The sequence below is a fragment of the Ochotona princeps genome, chromosome 16, assembly GCF_030435755.1.
Source record: "Ochotona princeps isolate mOchPri1 chromosome 16, mOchPri1.hap1, whole genome shotgun sequence".
NCBI lineage: Eukaryota > Metazoa > Chordata > Mammalia > Lagomorpha > Ochotonidae > Ochotona > Ochotona princeps.
The window spans coordinates 30,644,859-30,667,202 of NC_080847.1; the positions used below are offsets into that span (position 1 = coordinate 30,644,859).

General features: G+C 38.9%; 1 protein-coding gene across 1 annotated transcript in view; it reads left to right on the forward strand.

Moving 5' to 3' along the window:
* ITFG1 (integrin alpha FG-GAP repeat containing 1) overlaps nt 1–22,344 on the forward strand; it is a 211,079-nt gene that overhangs the window by 149,714 nt on the left and 39,021 nt on the right. Inside the window, exon 14 of the mRNA XM_004583824.4 lies at nt 10,281–10,359. Within this exon, the coding sequence (XP_004583881.2) occupies nt 10,281–10,359 (79 nt within the window). The remainder of the gene's footprint in view (nt 1–10,280; nt 10,360–22,344) is intronic.

Below are 22,344 nucleotides of genomic sequence, written 5' to 3' on the forward strand. Positions count from 1 at the left end.
TTTTTGTACCCAGTATCAGGCTCTTGATTACCAATACACTGTAGTATGTCTTGAAATCTGGTATTGAAATTCCTCCAGCAAGTGTTGATCATTTAAGACAGCTTTGGCTATTCATGGTCTCTTGTGTTTCCATATGAATTTTTGAGCCATCTTTTCTAGATCTTAAGAAGAATGTTGTTGGGATTTTTATTGGAATTCAATATGTAGGTTATTTTTGGTAATATGGACATTTTGATTATGTTGATGTTGATTCTATTCATCCACAAGCATGGCAGATTTTTCCATCTTTTAATGACTTCTTTTTTTCTTTTTTTCTTTAATATTTCATAGTTTTTATTGTAGAGCTCCTTCACATCTTTTTGGTGGTGGTGGTGGGTGTGGTGCCTGCTGTTCTCACTCATACCAGTTGTTGACCTTGTTTCACGGCTTCTCATTTATGGAAATGTATAGTGATGGAGTACTGGGGTCTACCATATCCAGATGTGGGGGTATAATGTAACATGCATCCCTGTTTCCATATGAAAGATGGATTCTCAGTGAAACTGTTAGTAATGTGTAGACAAAGGGATGCTAGACTGTCTGACATTGTTTGTAACAGCAGTGTCAGAGTACACTTAAATAAGAGACTGATGGAATTATGATTCCTTATGAAGGACTATACCATTGTAGAAAAATGGGGAAAATTCTGTTGGGGGTAGGAGTTTGGTGGGAAATACCAGTCTATACAAAACTGTACAACATAATTCAAAAATTCAAAATAAAAATACATTTTAAAAGAGAAAACTAGAGGAAAAATAAAAGATTTTTCATTTTCATTGGACACACACAGTCACAGAGAGGAGAGACCGAAAAATCTTCCATTGGCTGGTTCACTTCCAAATGACCACAAACAACAGCTGAACCAAGCCCAAGCCAGGAGCCCAGTTTATGTCTCCCACAAGGGTGCATGGTCCCAGGGATTTGGGCCATCCTGCACTGTTTTCTCAGGCTACAAACAGGGAGCTGGATGAGAAGTGGAACATCCGGATATGAGCCAGAACCCATACTGGATGCCAGTGCATACAGCCAGCGGAGCGGGTAAGACAGCTGAGCCCTTGTACCAGCCCCTATTGATCTTGTCTATCAATTTTGTTGTCAAGTTTGTTTCTTTCTTATCTGATTTTGGTGGTTTTTTCCTGCTATTTTTGCCATCAATTTGCTGTTTTTCTAGATCCTTTAAATGTATTGTTACCGGGTCCAGCACAGTAGCTAGTAACTAAAGTCCTTGCCTTGCATGCACAGGGATTTCATATGGGAACCAGTTTGTGTCTCAGCTGCTCCACATCCCATCCATCTCCTTGCTTGTGGACCGGGAAACGAGTAAAGCACGGTCCAAAGTCTTGGGACCATTCACTCACATGGGAGACCCAAAAGAAACTCCTGGCTCTTGGCTTTGGATCAGATCAGCTCTAGCCATTGTGACCACTTGGAGACTGAACCAGCGGGTTGAAGATCTTTCTTTTTGTATGTCCTTTGTGTAATCTGCTATTCCAATAAAAATCAATAAATCTTTACTAACAAATAAATGTATAGTTAACTTCTTTCTAGTTTCTTGATATAGGCACTAATTGCAATGAACTTCCCTCTCAGAACTGCATTTGCTGCAGCCCATAAATTTTGAAATGTTGTGCTGACCTCTTCCTTTGTTTCATGGAATTTTTCCAGTTTCCTTTTTCTTTCTTCTTAACCTATTATTCATTCACCACCATATTGTTCAGTTTCCAAGTGTTTGCATATTTTCTGGCATGTTTTTCACTGGCTGGCCTCTCATTGCATTCCCTGATGTTCTGAGAAAGTACATAATTTTGATTCTATCATGCTTTCTGAGGCTTAATGACCTATAATATGGTCTATCCTAGAGAATGTTCCATTTCTGGTAAAAAAAATGTGTTCTGTGTCTGTAGGATGAAGAGTTCTGTAGCTATTAAGTCTGTTTGTTCTGTTGTATAATTGAGCTGTGTTGTTTCTTTGCTAAGTTTCTGTCTCATCCATCTGTCCATTGAAGTTATTCCTCCATTCTTCTTGTTTGGAGTCTGTATCTTCCTTTAAATCTGTTAGCAATTGCTTCACATAGCCAGGAACCCTAGCATTTGCTGTATACACTGATCACCATTATTTGCTTTTGTTGAATGGATCCTTTGATCATTATATAGTGTCCTTCTTAGTCTTCTTTAATGCTTTTCATGGCAGTCTACATTGTCTTAGAGTAACTACACCAGCTAATTTTTTTCTTTCCATTGGCCTGGAAAATCCTTTTCCTTCTTTTCACTTTAATTTTCTATATTTCCTTTCTTGGTAAGTTGTCTTTCTTGTAGCTAACGGATGGATAGGTCCCGTTTTGTGAGCCAGTCAGCTAATTTATGTCTTTTGAATGATGTAAATATGCATTTAGGGTTAATATTGACAGGTATCCATTTAGTCCTGTAATTTTAGCATTGGATTTCTCAATGTTAAGTTTAGATTTCTTTTCTGATTTTACATGTTCTCCACTTTTTTGTTCTCTAGTTATGGTAGGTGTAATTCTTTTTTTCTTTTTGTAGTATATTTTTAAGCAGTATTTATAGGACTGGTCTAGTAGAGTTGAAGTCTTTCAATTTCTGTTTGCTTTGTAATTATTTTATTTCTATTTCATTTTCAATTACAAATAAAAGCTTTGCTGGAATATTATTTTGGAGTTAACAGGGTTTTTTCCTTTTAGGATCTGGATTATGTCTCTCCAGTCTTTTCTTACCTATAAGATTTCCTGTGAGAAGTCAGCTATGAGTCTGAGTGGCATTCCACGATAGATTTTCTGATATTTCTCACATACACATTTATGTATATTTTATTTATGTTCAACCAAAGAAACCTTCATTATGATATGCATGGTAACCTTTGGAATTAGGCCCACCTGGATAATCCAGTATAATCTCATCATCTTGAAATGCTTAATCACACTTGTCATCAAATCATTCTTTACAATAAAGAGCATATATTCAAGTGATTCTGAAAATCACCATGTCAGATGATGAATGTGGTCTTAGGAAGACCATTACTCTGCTTAACTTATCACATCCTAAAGACTTGTTAAAATCAAAGGAATTCATCTAGGTAAATCATAAGGGACTATAAACAACGAATCAGTCAATGAATAAAACTACTGTTATTTGTAAATGTAATCTTTTTCCTGTGTCTCTGTATATCTCTGGAGAAGTAAGGACAGTAAATTCCAATCAAATGCTTGAGTTCCAATTGTCTTATGTAAGACTAGAACTCTAATTATCTTGCCATTTTAGTCAGATAAATCTTTTTAAAACTTTGTAAATTAATGAAGATTTCAATATTTTAGTGAAAGCTACCACATAAATAGCTGAGAATCAGAATATTTTATTCTGAGAATTAGGGATATTTTATTCATATTTCTTGATTTTTTTTTGTTTTTAAATATCCAAGTAATGTTTTGATTATTTTATTTTCTTTAAAAGTTTTTTTGGACTTTATCAGTCACTTGGTAATTCTTTTCACCAAAACTGCTAACTCTGTACCTTCCAGAGACTTCCTCAATGAAAGTCTCGTTACCCTACGGAAATCTGCTCCTCTTCCCATGCTCCTTATATCAGTAATTTTTTTCTTTACCTTGCTTCAAGTATCTATTTATTATTCCTTACCCTTAACTGCCAAAGTACAATAAATTTGTCTTTATTTTGGCTAAGTGTCCGTCCTTTTTTTTAACTCCATTTTTTTTCTTTATTTTTGACAATCTTTTCATAGTTAATTAGGGCATAAAGGATCAAGGGCCACAGCAAAGAGTATTACTTCCACATTTTTTCCTGTATTTGGGGTAAAGAGGGATATTAAGGGAGAAGCCCCACCCAGTCTCCCACCCATCCCAGGTCCCTGATGTGGGACATGCTCCAAGGTTCTTGCTCAAGTGGTTTTTGATAGTTCACCAGTTATGAATTGCTGCCAATCTCACCATTCCAAACATGATGAGGTCGCTGAAGAATCCACTGATTGACATAGTCCATCTTAGAGTCTCGGTTTGCCCAGTGTTTCACTGCCAACATATGGCTGGGGTAGTTGATCGATCTGTTCTGTCCTCTGGCTTTTCATAGTTGGGATTCTGAGTCTGGCAGTTCAATTAGGGAGTTCTCCAAAGAAACTGTAGAAAATTTCATATTGAACTAGATTTGATAATGGTTCTAATATTAACGAAGGTAAGGAAAGATGACAATGAATATTTATTTAAAATATGGGCAAGATAAACGAAAAACTACCTTGGAGAAAATAAAGCCCTCTTAGAAAAAAATTATTTTTCTAGTATTTTAGGATCTAAATTTATATCACATAATTAAACCTAGTATTGATTATTCCAAATATAATAATATGTTTCTATGTTCTTCCACTTTTGTATTACCAGTCAGAGCCAATGATTTAGAATGTAGGTGGACTCCACTGTAGGAACCCAGACCTAGAAACAAATTGGATAATCATGTATTTGGCATCGACACAGAAACCATCAAGATTTAGACAGGCTACTGAAAAAGATAGTCTGTGAAGAAAATGGATATTCCAGATCCAAGTTTATATCAGCAGATAGGCATGCGGGTAGAAAGATCTGTGTGATACAACAGACTGCATTACATCAATATATCACATCGTGGAATCAGACATGGGAGCCAGGAATAGTCTTTTTTCCTTCTATGAGGAAAAAAATGGAGAAATTAATATTATTTAATTTAATTTAACTTCTCTGAATCAAAAAAAATCAGACATTTCTGCTTTTCATTTTATTTGAAATACAGAAAGGGCCCAGTGCAATGGCTCAATGGCTAAATCCTCACCTTGCAATTACTGGGATCCCACATGGACATGACTTCATGTCCCAACTGCTCCACTTCCCATCCAACTCGCTGCTTATGAGCTGGCAAAGCAGTAGAGCACAGCCCACAGCCTTGGGAGCCTGCACCCACATAGGAAACCTGGCATCATATTGGTTCAGTTGCAGCCATTGAGGCCATCTGGGGAGTGATCCAGCAGATGGAAATACTTCTCGGTCTCTCCTTCTGTTCATAAACCTGATCTGCTTTTCCAGTTAAAGCAATCTTAAAAAAAGAAAAAGCAATACAAAGAGTCAGCATCCATTTACTGATTCACTCTACAATGCCCACAGCGTCTAAGCCAAAGCCAAGGTTTAGGAATGCCATGATTGTTTCCCATGTGGGAAGTGGAAGATGGCCCTGGGCTTGGATCCCTGCATTTACTTGGAACACCTGTAGGGAGCTCTTGGCGCATCCCCAGTCCTACCTTTGTGGGCATGTGCAGACTGAACCAGCAGATGAAAGGTCTTATGTGAGTGTGTGTGTGTGTGTGTGTGTGTTGCCTCTTCTGTACTTTGGCCTGTCAGGTAAATTAAACAGAAATTTTAAAGCTTGTGAGAAATGTGTACTAAAATTTTGACATAGAAGAAGCATTTGTTAGATGATGGGATATAATACACAGCACCTATAGAAATAACTCCTTGTCTTGAAACCTTGTTGATAGTTAACATTTTTTGAAAATACATTCTGGATCAACAAAAAGTTCAAAGATAAAACATTGCTTTTGTTTTTAGGAACTCATTTCATTGAGCAAGAACTGCTTAGACTACTAAAAGTATAAATGTCAGACCTAGATTATTCACATCAGTTCAGTTTAGCTATTTTTTTCTAAAGATTTATTTATTTATCTGAAAGGTAGGGTTACAGAGACGGGAAGGAAGAGATAGAGATATTGCATCCAGTGTTTCACTCCCCAAATGGCCCAGATGCCCAGAGCTGGGCCAGTCCAAAACCAGGAAGTTGGAGCTTCAGTTCAAGTGTCCAGCTTCCACCTCCTGTGCATTCAAAAAGGAAGCAGGCGATGGCTCATCTATTTCGGCCACTTCCACCCACATGGTGAACTAGACCGAGTTCCCACTCCTGGCTTGAGCCTAGCCCACTGCTGGTGTTACAGGCATCTGGAGAGTGAAGCAAGATAGAGCACTTCTGCCTTTCTGCCTGCCTTCCTGCCTGTCAAATAAATAAGGAATTTTTTTTAGGAAATTATACCCATCACTTCTCGGCCTTTTGGCTAAGATCAAGTGTAGGAAATTATACCCATATGTAGTTACTCCCTTTTTTCTTACTCCATCTATGTGGAAAACACAAACAATAAAAATATCAGTAGAATAATCCTCCACCCTGTGGCACTTGCATCCCATGTGGGTGCTGGTTCGTGTCCCAGCTGCTCCACTTCAATCCAGCTCTCTGATTGTTGCCTGGGAAAGCAGTGGAGGATGGCCTGATTCCTGTACCCAAGTAGGAGAGCCGCTTCAGATTGGCTCAGTTCCAGCCATTGTGGCCTCTTGGGGAGTGAATCATCAGATGGAAGATCTTCCTCTCTTTCTCCTCCTCTCTGTTTATCTTCCTTTCAATAAAAATGAATAAAGCCCCCTTTTTTAAAAATCACTAATCCCATCATGAGAATCCCGCCTTCATGATTTCATCTAACTAAATCTTTCAAGTGTCCAATGTCCAGATATAATCACAATAGAGATGAAGGCTTCAACGTGAATTTTGAGGGATGTAGACATGCAGTCCATAACAATCACTAAGTGAACTATTTTGGAGAAGTGTGAGAAGGAAGTTGCTATTTTCACAGATTTGTTGTTATCACTACTAACTGACATTTCCATACTTCAGGCTCCTAAAATAGTTTTTTAGTTTTCACATTAAGAAGTTGAGATGTATGCAGAATACTTCAAACTGGAATAAATAATTTAAAACTCTTAATGCATTTTAAGAAATTGTTTAGTGACTTCTCCCTTCCACCTGTCTTCCTATATATATAATAGATTATGTACATAAAATAAATTTGAGGTTATAAGATAGTGATAAATATAACCTCCTAAATATCTCCAAGCCTCTCTATAATAAAACAAGATTAAAATATGGATATCATATTTGCATATTCTATCCAGCAAAATAAACCTAGAGAGGTCAAAAACAATTTTTATTAAAAAAGTGTATTCTGGGGCCCAGCATGGTGGCCTAGCTAAAGTCCTCACCTTGAACATGCTAGGATCCCATGTGGGTGCTGGTTTGCATCCCAGCAGCTCCACTTCCCATCCAGCTCCCTGCTTTTGGCCTGGGAAGGCAGTTGAGGACAGCCCAAAGCCTTGGGACCCTGCACCCGTGTGGGAGACCTGGAGATTCCTGGCTCCTGGCTTTATATCGGCGCAGCACCAGCCATTGCAGTCACTTGGGAAGTGAATCATCAAACGGAAGATCTTCTCTGTCTGTCTTCCTCTATGTATATCTGACTTTCCAATAAGAATAAATAAATCGTTTTTTAAAAAGTGTATTCTGGGCCCGGCGTGCTAGCCTAGCTGTTAAGTCCTTGCCTTGCATACACCAGGATCCCGTATGGGCACTGGTTATAATCCTGGTGGCCCCACTTCCCATCTAGCTCCATGTTTGTTTCCTGGGAGGGCAGCTGAGGACAGCCCAAAGCCTTGAGAACCTGCATCCACATGGGAGACCTGGAGGAGGTTCTTAGCTCCTGACTTCGGATTGACTCAGCTCCAGCCATTGCGCCCACTTGGGGAGTGAGTCAACAGATGGAAGACCTTCCCCTTTGTCTGTCCTTCTCTCTGTATATCTGACTTTGCAATGAAAATAAATTTTTTTTAAAAACGGAAGTGTATTCCACATTTAAGTGATAGTTGCTAAATTTGTGAAGCAGTGGTACCTCTTATGTACTGCAATAAAGTGGTAACACTAGGATAAGACAAAGTTTGCACTGCTTGAAAGATTGGAAGATTCATGTGTTGTATGCCTCAGCAGTTTTACCTCTTAGGTAGCCAGCCCTCCGAAGCTTTTGCATTTATGCATCAGGTGCCATATCTAAGAATGTTGTCATGTTTATGGTTGCACAAAAAATGAAAACCATTGTTAATCAGCAGTAGAATGAAAACTGTACTATAATGATGCTCTATAGTAGTCAGTCTCAGCATAATCTATTTAAAAGGAAGTAATATAGATGCATGCAGTTATATTTCAATGACAACAAATTGTAACTGAAATATCTTATAGAATATTTTTATGATAAAACTACTTCCACAATCTCACAGTTGCATGAAGAAGATAGCTTAATTTCTGTCTAGATATTTGTGATTCTTTAAAACTGGACACCTATTAGACCAGTGCAGTGCTGTAGCAGGCTAATTTTCCATATATAGCACCAGCATCCCATGTGGGCACTGGTTCCTATCCCAGCTGCTCCACTTCCCATCCAGCTACCTACATTTTTGCCGGGGAAAGCAGCAAAACATGACCCAGGTCCTTGGACCCCCCAACACCCACAGTTGAGACCAAGAGGAAACTCCTGGCTTCAAACCAGCTCAGCCCTGTCCATTGCAATCGTTTAGGGAGTGAGGCAGCACATGGAGGATCATTCTCTCTCTCTTTTTCTCTCTCTCTCCTTTTCTTTTTAATTCTGCCATTTAAATAAAAATAAATCTTTAAGCCACCCCGCCAAAATAAGTGGACAGCCAAAGAACATTGCTTTTTCTTGCTCCTTTGCGACACAGGAATATAGATATAAAATTTTAGTATTTTCCATGAAAGTATTATGTAACAACACAAAATGTAATATTCATCTCATATGCAAAAATACTTTGTGACCGAGTTATTTTCAATGCTTTGTGAATTTCTTCACAAATCTTTTCTTCAGTTAGTAATATGGTAGTTCTGATCGATTAGTAGTAGTCTTATGAAGAATTGCATCCTTAAAGCAGCCTGTTTTCTCATGGCCATTAGAAGCATATGAATGTCTACAATTCTTAAAATATCAGGCAGGTATTGTAATAACAAAAAAATCATTGTTTCTTACCTTTCACGGATGGAAATCATATTTAGAACATCAATAGCCTATTTAAATATCATTAACTCCTCCACCATAATGGCTAACATTTTGTCAAAAGGTCTCAGAAAATTGTGCTCACTTTGGCAGCATGTATAGTAAAATTGCATGATACAAGAAAATTCGTGAGGCGTTCCATATTTAGTGTACTATGTCTCTCTACATCCAGACCAAAGATGGACTTTCAGCAAAACAACTGAAAAATCCTGACAGAATGCTGAACTCTCCGACACTGTCCATGCCTACATTGGGAAACACGTCAGTAGTGGAGTGATGGAGTTAGGACTATTAATGAAGGAACACCCATTGTAATACTGGAAATCAGTAAGGGTAGAGGGGACTTAGGGAAGGGCAAGGGAAATCCCAGAGCCTATGGAACTGTATCATAAAACAATTTAAAAAGTTTTCAAAAAATTTTAAAGTATTTCCTAAATCAATGCAATCGTATGTTTCTTTATATGCTATTTAATCAGTCTTGATTTCTTATGAGAAGGAATATAGCATTTTATTGGTGAATTGAGGAATGTTCCAAAAAGAGGAAACAATATACAAATTGTAGATAAGTCTTATCATTATAATTAGACTTGATAGTCTGATCTGATAGTCGGATAACCGTCAGATGTTTGTGAACTGGAAAATGATGTATTGTGTATATGTAGCAGATTAAATGTGGCAAAACTAATCATCTGTTTTTTTATTGTACTGCAATTATTGTGGATGTATTTTATTTATTTTGATATTTATTGGAAAAATCTGCCCTTCCCTCCCTGAAGGGAAAAGCAGTGCTGTGTTCAACAGAAATGTCATAACACTGTTGTAGTTCTGTTCTCAGTGGAACTGCAAATGATGAAAAATTTTCACTTAAAATATTCACCCTTATAAAGAACACACAATCTTTAAAAAAAACAAACCAGCCAGCCTCTGGCTGCCAGCTTCAGTTCAGCTCAACCAGTAGACCAGCAGATGGAAACTGTCTCTCCTTCTAGATGTACTACTTTCAAGTAAAATATGTAAACTTAAGACACAGATACACACACACACACACACACACACACACACACACATTATATTGGCCCTGAGAAATACCTAGTTAAAACAATAAGCTAAATGAATACAAATATCAAACCTCTAATTAGTAATTTTCTATTAATTGAATTTGCTTTTGAATCTGTGCCTCTTCATGGCAGTATTCTTTAAGGAATTTTCATCTGTGTAATATTTAGTTGTAAGAAGGTTCTTCTTTATTTAACATGTATTTTCCTAAAACTTTAAGTCATTCACTTACTTTCCAAGGTTTAATATTTTTTTCTTTTTTGCAGCCCTTTGGCGTGAATCAGCCAGGACCTTATATCATGTATACAACTGTAGACGCAAACGGCTATCTGAAAAATGGCTCAGGTAAGACTACATACAACGTACGGAATATATAAAGAGACTTTTGGTCATTATATGGTTAAGGTAAAATGGTGGCAACTTTTGTTCACTATTTAATAAAATTTTTTATGTACACTTGGTCTTTCTGTAGTTTGATGCAGGTTATAAGTGGTCCTCAAACAAATGCTAATGTATAATTATTTATAAATTCCTGTTGTGATGGAGCCAACTCATTGTCTTCATTTTTCAGTTGAAGTAATTGAGATTAGCAGAAATTACTTGAGTTACCTTGAAAAAAAAAAAGAGCCAAGGAGTAAATTAGTTAAACTCACCATACAAAACAGAACTAGAAATTAGGAATATAATTAATAAATACTACAATCTCAAGTACTGCCGGTTGGTCCACATGTGAAATAGACACTGAAAACATAGGTTTTTGGATATATGAACATAAGGGGAAAAAATCTAGGTATACATTTAAATAATAAAGGGATATGCTGTCTAGGCATGTAAAACTGAGCAAAGGATATCTGCTTTTGACAACTGGTTAACTTGTCATTGCTGCTTCAGTATAAAACCTTTTCCTAAGAGAGGGCTAGCTGGGGCTAGGGCTACGGTCATGCCAGCATCCCATGTGAGTGCAAGCTCAAGCCGCCACTGTTCCCCCTCTGATCCAGTTCTCTGCTGAACGTACCTGGGAAGGCATCAGAAGATGTTGCAAATGCCTGGGCCCCTGCACACATGTGGGAGACAGACAGGGAGTTCCAGGCTCCTGTCTGTGGCCTGGCCTATCCCCAGCTGTTCCAGCGATGTGGGGAGGGATCCAGGAAGGATAAGCTCTCTGGCTCTCTCACATCGGTTTCTCTGCTCATCCTTTTTTCCTCCCTTCGTCTTTCTCTTTGTCCCTGTTTCTCTAACTCTACCTTTCAAACACTAAATAAATGGTAGTGAGGGAAAACTGGCTTAAAGATCTGAGAAGTTGGCTGCACAGTTATAGCCAATGCTTTAAATAACCACTGTCAAAGAAAACGGAGGAAACTGAAAATGAAGATGTAAGGAATTTAAAGAAGCTGCATATATACGTTTTTGTCCATGTGCATGTTAAACTCTGTATAAAAAAGGGCCTCAGGAGCAGATGATTTTATCTTTCATCAGTTAATTTTGCACTTTCAAGTGTGGATAATGCTGCTGCCGCCTAAGATATTCCCTAATACAGGAAAATAAGATGAAGATATTTCATTTCGTAAAGATATTATAACTCAGGCAGAGCTAGACACCTGCGTAGCAAAGGTTTTTCTTCTGCTGTCACAGCACAAAGTTCCATGTAGAAGACTTCTGTATCCTCAAAACAGGTGCTTCTTTTCTCTGCTAGCACTCAAGTTATGAAATGGTCACTAGCTTGGCATCCTCCAGTTCACTTAGTGTTATGCCCCTGCCTAGAGATAGTTTCAGATTCCACAAGTAGAGGGCGCTCAGTCCTATGAAACTGCCTCTTCTGCATTTGCAAAGCTAATCACCAGCCCAGAGTGTGCCATCAGTGCTTCTGACCAAGTCATGGCTGAAAATTCAGATTCCCATAACCCCTTCATTTAATTTTCTTTAGCAACTCACAAAACTCAAGGAAACACTTTCATTTATTGTTTTATTATATTTCAAGACATACGGTCTGGGTATGGTCCCTATGGGACAAGGCCATGTGTGAAGGAGCACACCACCCTCCAAAGACCTCCAGGGGTTCAGCTCTTGAGAAGCTTGTGAGCCCAGTCCTTTAGGATGTCACACAGACCGCCAGATCAGCACAGATGTTTAAAGCGTTGAGAAGTGGTGATCCACTCAGCCTTCAGCCCCATTCTCCTGCCCAGAGAAGTCCTAACACTCCAGTCCTGTCTTGGTCTTCCCAGTGACTGCAGCTCCATCCGGAAGCTATGGAGCACTTGGATGCCTTCAGTCAAGTCATTAACATATGAAAAAGACAAATGTTACTTTGCAGTTTCCAGATACACATTTTGCAGTTTATCATCACATTGCCAAAAACAAAAATCTAAGCTTACTGGTGAAAATGAAAATGAATCTTTATAAATAATAGTATTATATACACAGTTAAATGAATAAATTTCATTAATAAAAATGTAATAGCGAGTACATCAAATTAACTTCTCTTTGGGGAAGCAAGATTACAAAACAATCACTGCTCCTTTATCCATGTCTATGCCTGTTGATTACTTTCAGTCTTTCTAAATGTAATTTTTACTTGCTTTTTAAAACTGTGCCCTCTGGCTTTAGCCTGGACCAGGCCTTTCGGGAACCAAACCAACAATGGAAGCCCATGCTTGTTCTCTCTCTCTTTCCGTCCCTGTCTCTTCTTCTCTTTGCTGTTCTCTCCTTCGTATAAGTGAATTCATCTTTAAGAAATAATATGCACTACCCATCACTGTCTTTTAAATGAATGAGAGAACTTTCACTTTTTTAAAATCTCAAAATGCTTCCTCTCTGTTCTCCTCTCTGTATATCTGACTTTCCAATTTAAAAAATGAATAAATAAATCTTTTTTTTAAAAAGGGGGACTAGGGAAAGTTAGCATGGAAGCCTAGTGGCTGAAGTCCTCGCCTTGCATGCGCCAGGATTCCATATGGGCGCCAGTTCTAGTCCTGGCAGCCCTACTTCCCATCCAGCTCCCTGCCTGTGGCGTGGGAAAGCAGTCTAGGATGACCCAAAGCCTTGGGACCCTGCACCCACGTGGGAGACCTGGAAGAGACTCTGGGCTCCTGGCTTCGGATCTGATCAGTTCCAGCCATTTCAGATGTTTGCGTAATTAACCATCAGACAGAAGATCTCTTCGTTCCTCCTTTCTGTATATCTGCCTTTGCAATAAAAACAAATAAATCTTTAACAAAATTTCTTAGTAAAGTATCATGAACAAAAATTTAAGCCCTCAGCTAAACTGAGGAAAATATGTGTCCAAAATATTGAAAGAATAAATTATATCATTTATAATATCCTCAATCATATAAAATACTTATAAGAATGTTTGATGAAATGAGCAGATAGTTCTAATATTTGAGACAGTGACAAATCTACCTGTATAGTCTCAGCCTTACTTAGCCATCTCCTTGTTCAGCCATCAAAAGATAGAGGAGGGGCTGGCAAGGCAGAGCACACTAAGCTTCTGCCAGTAGTGTGCAGCATCCCATTGGAACACCAATTGAGTCATGGCTGCTCCACTTCCAGTCTGGCTCCTTGCTTATGTCGTGGGAAGGCAGTAGAAGATGGCTGAAGTCCTTGGGTCCCTTGGATCAACTCAGTTCCACCTGTTGCAGGCATTTATAGAGTGAACCAGCAGATGGAACATCTCTCTCTCCCTGTCTTCCTCACAGCTTCCCTGTGTTTGTATGTGTCTTTTTCTCTAACTCACCTTTCAAATTATAATAATAATAAAAGAGGGGAAATGAGCCTAAGACCATCTGGATCTGCATCTTCTGTCTTCCCTCCTGAAACATAAGCTCCTTAACTTTCAAATCCTTTCCTAATTCATCTTTCTGTTTGCAGTGCCATAAAATCCCTGGCAAATAATATTACAATTTAGATAAACAGAAGGATGTGAAAGAAATCCCCAAATCAAAACTGGATACTCATGGGTTTTTAAAGTCACAATATTATTTATGACTTCCATAGCCCAAGTCAGGGTTGCTCCAGGCATCCTACTGGCATTTTGGGCTGGAGAAGTTTTGTTGTGGGGGTTGTTCTATTTATCATAGGATGCTTGAGCGACATCACTGAATTCTTCTGCCAGTTACTGCCTGAGTCCAGCTCCAGCCGAGTTCGAGCTGTCCACTTTATTTATACAGAATCAGTACAGAGTTTTCTTTTAGGGGCAGTTTGACATAGCCTCAAGGAGGGCGCGATTTACAATAGCTTGAGAGATGAATGGGGGAGGATTCCACATTCCTTGCTTATTTCGGCTTGCCAGCCCCCACCTGCTCTCCTCAAGTCTGGGCTCTAACCTTGGTGCCGCCTGTGACAACTAGACCCCTATCTTAAATTATCTGTGGGTTAATAAGTGGGGCCTTGGTTTATGGGGATTGGGGCCATTGACATTAGTTGGCCATTAGGCCTGCAAGCTCAGCCTTTAGGGTCACAGTAGCTATATTTTTTGTCATAGCAATTTCAGCCTGCCCATCACATCCATTAGTTTGTAAAATTCTTATCAAGCCATTTCCCAGTAGGCATGCTGTATCTCTGGGCCAGATTTCAGGGCAATGGGTAGGCACACAATAAGGTGTCCAGAAATGGCATGGATTTAATTGTACTCCTGTGCGCAGTTAAAGGCCCACTCACCAAGATACTGTCAATAACATCAACTCTCAAGCCCACGTTGGTTGCAAAAGCCATCTCACAGGGGCAAACAATGCCTCAAGAGATTACAGAATTCTTAGTGGGGTGGTTGAGTGTCCATGCAAAAAGGGGGGAAGACTGCGTCAAGGTGGTCAGAGAGAAATCTGCCGGGCCCTGTCAAACAGCTGGAAGCTTCCCTGGGCCCTGCCAAGCAGGGGAGCTGTTCTCTTCACACCTTCGTGTTATTCACACCGACTGCATGGATCCAAGCAAGTTACTAGTAACACACCCTAATAATGGTGATCAAAAATTCTTTAGAAAGTGTCAGATGTCTCCAGCATTTAGTATTTAAACTTCCAACTTCGTTTTTCCAGTTGGATGCAAACAACACAAGATCACCCATCTTGCCACATCTAGTTTAAGCCCCATTCATCTTTCTCTGTAAAAGATGGCTACACTGCTGTTACTCAAGCCAAAATTCCTGACTCATTTTTTGAAGTATAGTTTACATAACATAAATCCATGCTTTCACATGTGCAAGTCAGTGACTTTATACATTTTTTAACATTTTCATTTTATTTAAAAGGCAGACAAAGAGAGAGGGAGAGAAATATTCATTCCCCAAATACCCATAACAGCCAAGGCTGGGATTGGCAGAGGCCAGTGGCATGGAACTCAATCCAAGACTCCCATGTGAATGGCGGGGACTCAAGTACTAGAGCCATCATCTACTGCCTTTTCTCCACAGCGCTTGAAACTGGATGGAAAAGAAGCAGCAAGGACTCAGGCAGTTTCCTAACCACTCGACAAACACCTGCCCACCCCTGAGTGGTTTTTAATATATTCAAAGTTGCATAGAAAAGACTGCTATCCAGTTCTAGAACATTGTCACCAACATCAAAATAAAATAACATACCTATCAGCAGATAATCCCTGCCCCACTACGTCTGGCACCCATAAGCTGTTTTGTCTATATGATTACCTATTCTGAACACCTCACATAAGTATAATGGTATCACACACACACAACTTTTTTATGTCAACCCTATTGCATTTTAGTATAATGCTTAACTGGTTCATCCTAAGATTCACTCTCACTTTCATTTCCTTAACCTCTCACATATTACTCCATAAAAATCAAGCTAATCCTGATTCAACACAATCCTAACTGGTCAGTTTCTTTCCATCACTGCACTATTAGCACAGACTGCCATCATCTTGTGTATATTTGTGCTTCTATTATTAATTATAAATTCAGTTAACTGAGTTCCCATTACTCACAGCTCAACTTATGTTTGAATCCTGATAGAGACCTTTCCTGACCAACTTTAAATAGCCCCCAAGAAACTGTCCATCACATTGACCTTCCTGTTTTTTATTATTCATTCATTCAACCAATATTTATTGGATATTATGGTACTATTTCTGTAGATAGTGTGGATAGAGACGTGAACAGAGATCCTAATGAGGGTGTCACATAATAAACCTAATCATAGAAAAGTACTTTAGCCGCTAGGCTACTGTGCTGGACCCTATACTTCGAAAACTGGGTCAACACATGTGTAAGGATCAAATCTTTGACTGAGGAAGTCAAATAGAGGAGAAAGGAGAGAAAAGAAAAGAATGTGTCAATGAATTGGGAGAAAGGGAAAAATGTACAATATATTTTCTCATACTGTGAATGGCGTGTATCATTGATTTAGAACAAGGTGTGAGAAAATGTACAGTTGGTAGATAAAATGTAAAAATCGAACCATAAGTTTAAGAGTCTTCAGCAAATTTTATAGAATTATATATGCATATATAAAATATATGAAATATACACTGCACACATCACTAAAAATAACTGAAAGACATGAATGATAATAATACACAGTGTATAGAAATTCTATAGTGTAACCTAGTAAATCTACTAAACTCAGATTTGGTGAAGAAATGTTAGATGCAGCACCAAAAGCATGACCCGTGAAAAAAAGAACTGATAAAGTAGATTTCATATAAAACTTGAAATAATGTACTCTGCCATTTCTTTTTGATGGCATTATTTATGCCATTCGCATTTAATAAATAATTGGAATAATGACATGGGTCCATCATTTTATATATTGCTGTTTGCTTTTTCTTTTTTTTTATAGATTACTTGCCATTTTATCTTGTATTTTGTAGCTTGTTTACTGATTTTTAAACCTCTATAGTGAGTGCTCTAGGTATTATAAACACATAAATACTGCCTTTCACCATGTGCCTGACTCATGACCACCACCCTGAATGGCATATTAAAGCCTTGCTTTCTTTGCATCTGTTTTCCATTCTCCACTTAGACTTAGATATACTTCTACATACACTTACACTTGTACCAGCCTTACCCTTTTTACTTCAGCTGTCGTACATGACTTGCATACATTGCTCTTCCCCCATGATGATCCTACATTTCTTCTTTCATTATCTCTGTCATTTGACTTCATTACCTTAGGGTAGGAATGAAAGGCCAGACTGCCCCTGTTGTCTCCACTATCTCCAAAAATGAGGAAGATGATGATCATTGGTAATGTGAGTAACCATCTAACCCTGGTTAGTACCCTTTGCTAGCATCAGAGTTTGCCCAGGATCAGTTATGTAAAATTTTTCTGTCTTCTTTCCTGGTCGAAGCTGCTGCTTTCCTGGTCCTCTCACTAAAGATGGTGAGGCTTGGTTGCTTTTCCTTCAATTTACATCTGTTAACATTGCTAAATTTCTAACTTCTTCAAATTACATTTGATGCGTACTGCATTTGATACCTAGTATCAGAAGAAAGCCAAGGGAATTCACCTCCACTCCACTGTTCATCCTTTCCACCTACTTTAACTTCATGGGAAGCACAGCTAGCATTATAACTACTGTAGTGTCTTTCTAAAGCAAGCTAAGCAAAAGTGATTTTTATCCAGTGGGAAAACCACTTTTGCCTGAGGTTGTATACTTTCAACATTGACCTTGCAAGATCCTGTTACTATGATGAAAGGTTTTCAAACAACAATTAAGAAAACAGATTTGTTACAAACACATGTTTGTGTGTCTGTGTGTTTAAGTGGAAAGGACAGCTTCTAACGAACATGTCTTAGCATTACTCATTTTATTTAGAATTTCAGTAAATTCCTTTTGAATCTGTGTTCTAAAATTCTTTTTTTTTATTTTTTTTTTTATTTTTTTTTATTATTTTATTACAAAGTCAGATATACAGAGAAGGAGAGACAGAGAGGAAGCTCTTCCGTCCGATGATTCACTCCCCAAGTGAGCCGCAACGGGCCAATGCGCGCCGATCCAAAGCCGGGAACCTGGAACCTCTTCCAGGTCTCCCACGCGGGTGCAGTGTCCCAATGCATTGGGCCATCCTCGACTGCCTTCCCAGGCCACAAGCAGGGAGCTGGATGGGAAGTGGAGCTGCCGGGATTAGAACCGGCGCCCATATGGGATCCCGGGGCGTTCAAGGTGAGGACTTTTAGCTGCTAGGCCACACCGCCGGGCCCCTAAAATTCCTTTTTAAAACATATGAAGCTTTACTGGTATAATTTCTGCTTGTGTGTTTTTTTTGTTTGTTTTGGTTTTTTTGGTTTTTTGTTTTTGTGTTTTTTGTGTTTTGTTTTTTTTTTACTTTTCTTAATGTTACTTTTATTTTATATGCAAAGCAGAGAGACTAAGACAAATCAAGAAAACTGCCATCCACTGATTCACTTCACAAATAGCGACAAGTCAGTACTGGCTGTTGAAACCAGGTTGAAATCAGGAGCCCACAACTCATTCAGGAAGTCCCATGTGGGTGGCAGGGAACCAAGTACCAGAGCCATGCCCTGCTGTCGTATAGAGTGTATACTAGCAGGAAACTGATTAGATGTGGAGGAGCTGGGACTGCCACCCAGCACTCTGGTAAGGGGTGTGACCATCACAGGAACATCTTAAGCACTGTGCTAGAAACCTGGCCCAGTCTCAGCTTCTTTAACAACTTTTCTTTTCTAAAAATCTAGTGTAAAAGTAAATTCAATTGTCTATCAAATAACTTAGGGCCTGGTGCAGTAGTCTAGCAGCTAAAGTCCCCACCTTGAATGCGCTGAAATCTCATATGGGAGCTGAATCTGATCCTGGTTGCTCCACTTCCCATCCAGCTCCCTGCATGTGGCCTAGGAAAGCAGTCGAGGACGGCCCAAAGCCTTGGGACTCTGCACCCATGTGGGAGACCCGGAAGAGACTCCAGGCCCCTGGCTTTGGATTGCTGCAGCTCCTGCCATTGTAGCCACTTGGGAAGTGAATCAGCAGACAGAAGATCTTCCGGTCTCTCCTCCTCTCTGTATATTTGACTTTCCAATAAAACTTAAAACCAAATCTTTAAAAAAAAAAACTTCATTCAGTTTTACCATGTAAATTATATATTTTCTCATTTTTTTCATGCATAAAGTTAGTATAATTCACATGCATAATATGTCAGAGAATCAAAAATGAAAATTTTTGGTAAATGACCTGTAATACTCAAGTTTTATATTACTCACATTTCATCTGAAATATATACAGTGGAGTGGTTTTGGTACCACAGAGTTAAAATCATTTCATTATGAGTTGTAACTAAAACTACAAGTTTTCTTCTAACTTTCTGTGACATACTTTCTGAGGAAAAGAACTTACCATCTCTTCCATATAATTTATTCACGGACTGATGGAGATCTAGACTGAGACAGATATATTCCATCCATTGGATTTCTCCCCTAATGACTAGCCAAAGCCAGGAGCAAGGAAATCCACCTAGGTCTCATGCATGTAGAAGCCCCAGGCTTCGGGCCATCCTTCACTGCTTCCCGAACACATTAGGAGGGAGCTGAACCAGAAGTGGACCAGCCGAGACTTAACCAACTATGCCACGATGCTGGCCACTATGATTTATTTATTTAAGACAGAAAAATGGTCCTCAGAGATTCTCAACAGCCAGGAGTAGCTAGAAACCAAAGTGTGGGAGGGAACTCAGTCCATGTTTCCTATGTGAGTGAAAGCTGCACTGGAGCCATCACCTCCACCTCCCAGGGTTTCCATTAGTGGGAACCAAGCATCAAACCTAGATACTTTTTTAAGGCACAAATGTCAACCAATGTCTTAATTTCTAAGCCAGATAACCCATCATAATTATTCTGCCTGGATAAGGGTTGGAAAAAATTAACAACAATATAGAAACATGCTCAAGTAATTGAACTGTAATAAAAAATAAGTACCTTCATATGTATATTTATCGAGTAACATTCATTATTGAACCCTAAATTGGGTGAAATATATATCATTAATAATAAAAGTAATCATTTTGCCATAAAAATTTAAAAATGAAATACCTACATTAAAATCTAGAAGATACATATTATTTTATTTCACTTTTAGGCAGAAAAATATATTGTCACATTGTAATAGTTGTATTTTTTTTTCACTTTCCAAAAAGTTTATTTTGTGTGTGTGTGTGAATGTATTTATTTATTTATTTATTGAAAGGCGGATATACAGAGGGGAGGAGAGACAGAGAGGCAGATCTTCTGTCCAAGTGACTGCAATGGCCAGAGCTGAGCCGATCTGAAGCCAGGAGCCTGGAGCTTCATCTGGGTCTCCCATGCAGGAGCAGGAACCCAAGACTGGGCAATCCTCAATTGCTTTCCCAGGCCACAAGCAGGGAAGTGGGGCCACCCAGATTAGAACCGGCTCCCAATGGGATCCCAGTGCATTCACGGCAAGAACTTTAGCCGCTAGGCTACCTGGTCAGGTGCTAAATTTCTAACCAGCCATATTTTTAAGCTGAAACAAAATAACTGCAAGGTAGGTTACTATTATATAAATTATAACTTTTGATTCTTAACATAAGGGCTACAAGTTCGATATTATACTTTACATCAAAGATCAAAATCATTAACTCCATTAGTCCCTAGATGGGCACTGTGGTACAACTGGTTCAGTTGCCATCTTGGACAGCCTGTCTCCTTTCAGAGAATTTGGGACTGAGTCCCCTCTGCATTCAGCTTCAGTCCAGCTAGCTACTAATGTGTACCCTGGGAGACAGCAGTGATGGCTCCAGTTCTTAGGCCCCTGCCACCCACATGGGAGGTACAGATGGAGTTCCAGGCTCCTTGGCTTTGGCCTGACCTACACCCAGCTGTTGTGGATATTTGTTTGGTGAGTGAATCCACAGGTGGAAGACTTCTCTCTCAATTGATATCTAATGCTCTGCTTTCAAATAAATAGAAATAAATCTATAGATTCCATATCTGAAAAGGTACAAAACTCAACAATTCATGCTACAAATAATTATACATATCAAAGAATCATTTGAGAATTTTAAAATGATTTACACTTCATGGATATTTTAAATTACAAATTCTGCATTAACAGTATTATGGTATAATCCCTTGTTTATGTGAGATCTGTTGCTGAGTTTCTGCTCCGGTCAGCAGAGCCAGTAACATGGACAGGGAGAGGGTCTGGGGATGAAGCACTGACAGGAGCACAGTGATGGTGGAAGTCTCTGCAAAGTCTGTTTATTGCTTCTTCACCTCTCCTTATATACTCTTCCCCCACACCCTCGTTTAGCAGGATATTGAATACAGATGAGTCCAATTAGTCTAGGTGTTTTTAGCCACAAGCCCAGTTCCTGTTCCTGCCCATCCCAACGAGCACGAATCAACTCTTTATCCCACAACAGGTTTCTGTCTTGTCGATCTATTAATGGAGTGTTAAGGTCCCCCATTATTATTGTATTGGGATTACTGCATACCCTTAGGTCCATCAGTAAATGTTTCATATAGCTAGGTACTCCTATTTGTTGTATATACGCTTATTATTGTTATTTCTTTTGGTGGATGGCTCCCTTTATCATTATGTCATGTTCCTCTTTATCTCTTTTAAGGTTTTTCATGCTGAAGTCTATATCTAATAGCTACACTGGCTCTTTTCTTTTCAATTGGTGTGAAATGTCCTTTTCCATCCTTTCACTCTCAGCTTCCTTGTATCTTGTAAGCAACAGATGGGTCCTGCTTTTTTATACATTCTGTTAATTTCTGTCTTTTGATTGATGAGTTTAGGCCATTTGTGTTCAGGGTTAATATTGAAAGGTTGCAATTAAGTCCTGGTGTGTTTGTGTGTTTCTGTGTTGGAGTCTCTTTTTAACTCTGGTTTCTTTTTTGTTATTTAATGGGAAGATCTTCCCCATTGCCTTCCTTGATTATGAATAACTTCCTTTCTAACTTCAGCCACCTTTCTGAGCAGTGTTTCCAGTGCTGCCTTAGTGTTGGCATATTCTAATTTCTCTTTACTTTGAAACTGTTTTATTCCATTTTGAAATACAAATAGAGTTTTCCTGGCTATATTATGCTAGGTTGACAATTTTTCTGTTTTAGGATCTGAAAAATATTACTCCATTCTCTTCTTGCTTGAAAGGTCTCTTCTGAGAAGTTGGCAGTGATTCTCATTGCTTTTCCTCTGTATGTTATCTGATCCTTTCTGTGGTTGTTTCAGTATTCTTTCCCTACTTTGAGTTTTGGGGAGCTTGACAACGGTGTGTCTGAGTAACGGTCTTTTGGATCAGATCTGGTTGAGATTCTCTGCCCTTCCTGTATTTGGCTTCCACTGTGTTCCCAGTGTTTGGGAAGTACTATAATTTCATCGAATATCTCCCACAATCCTGCC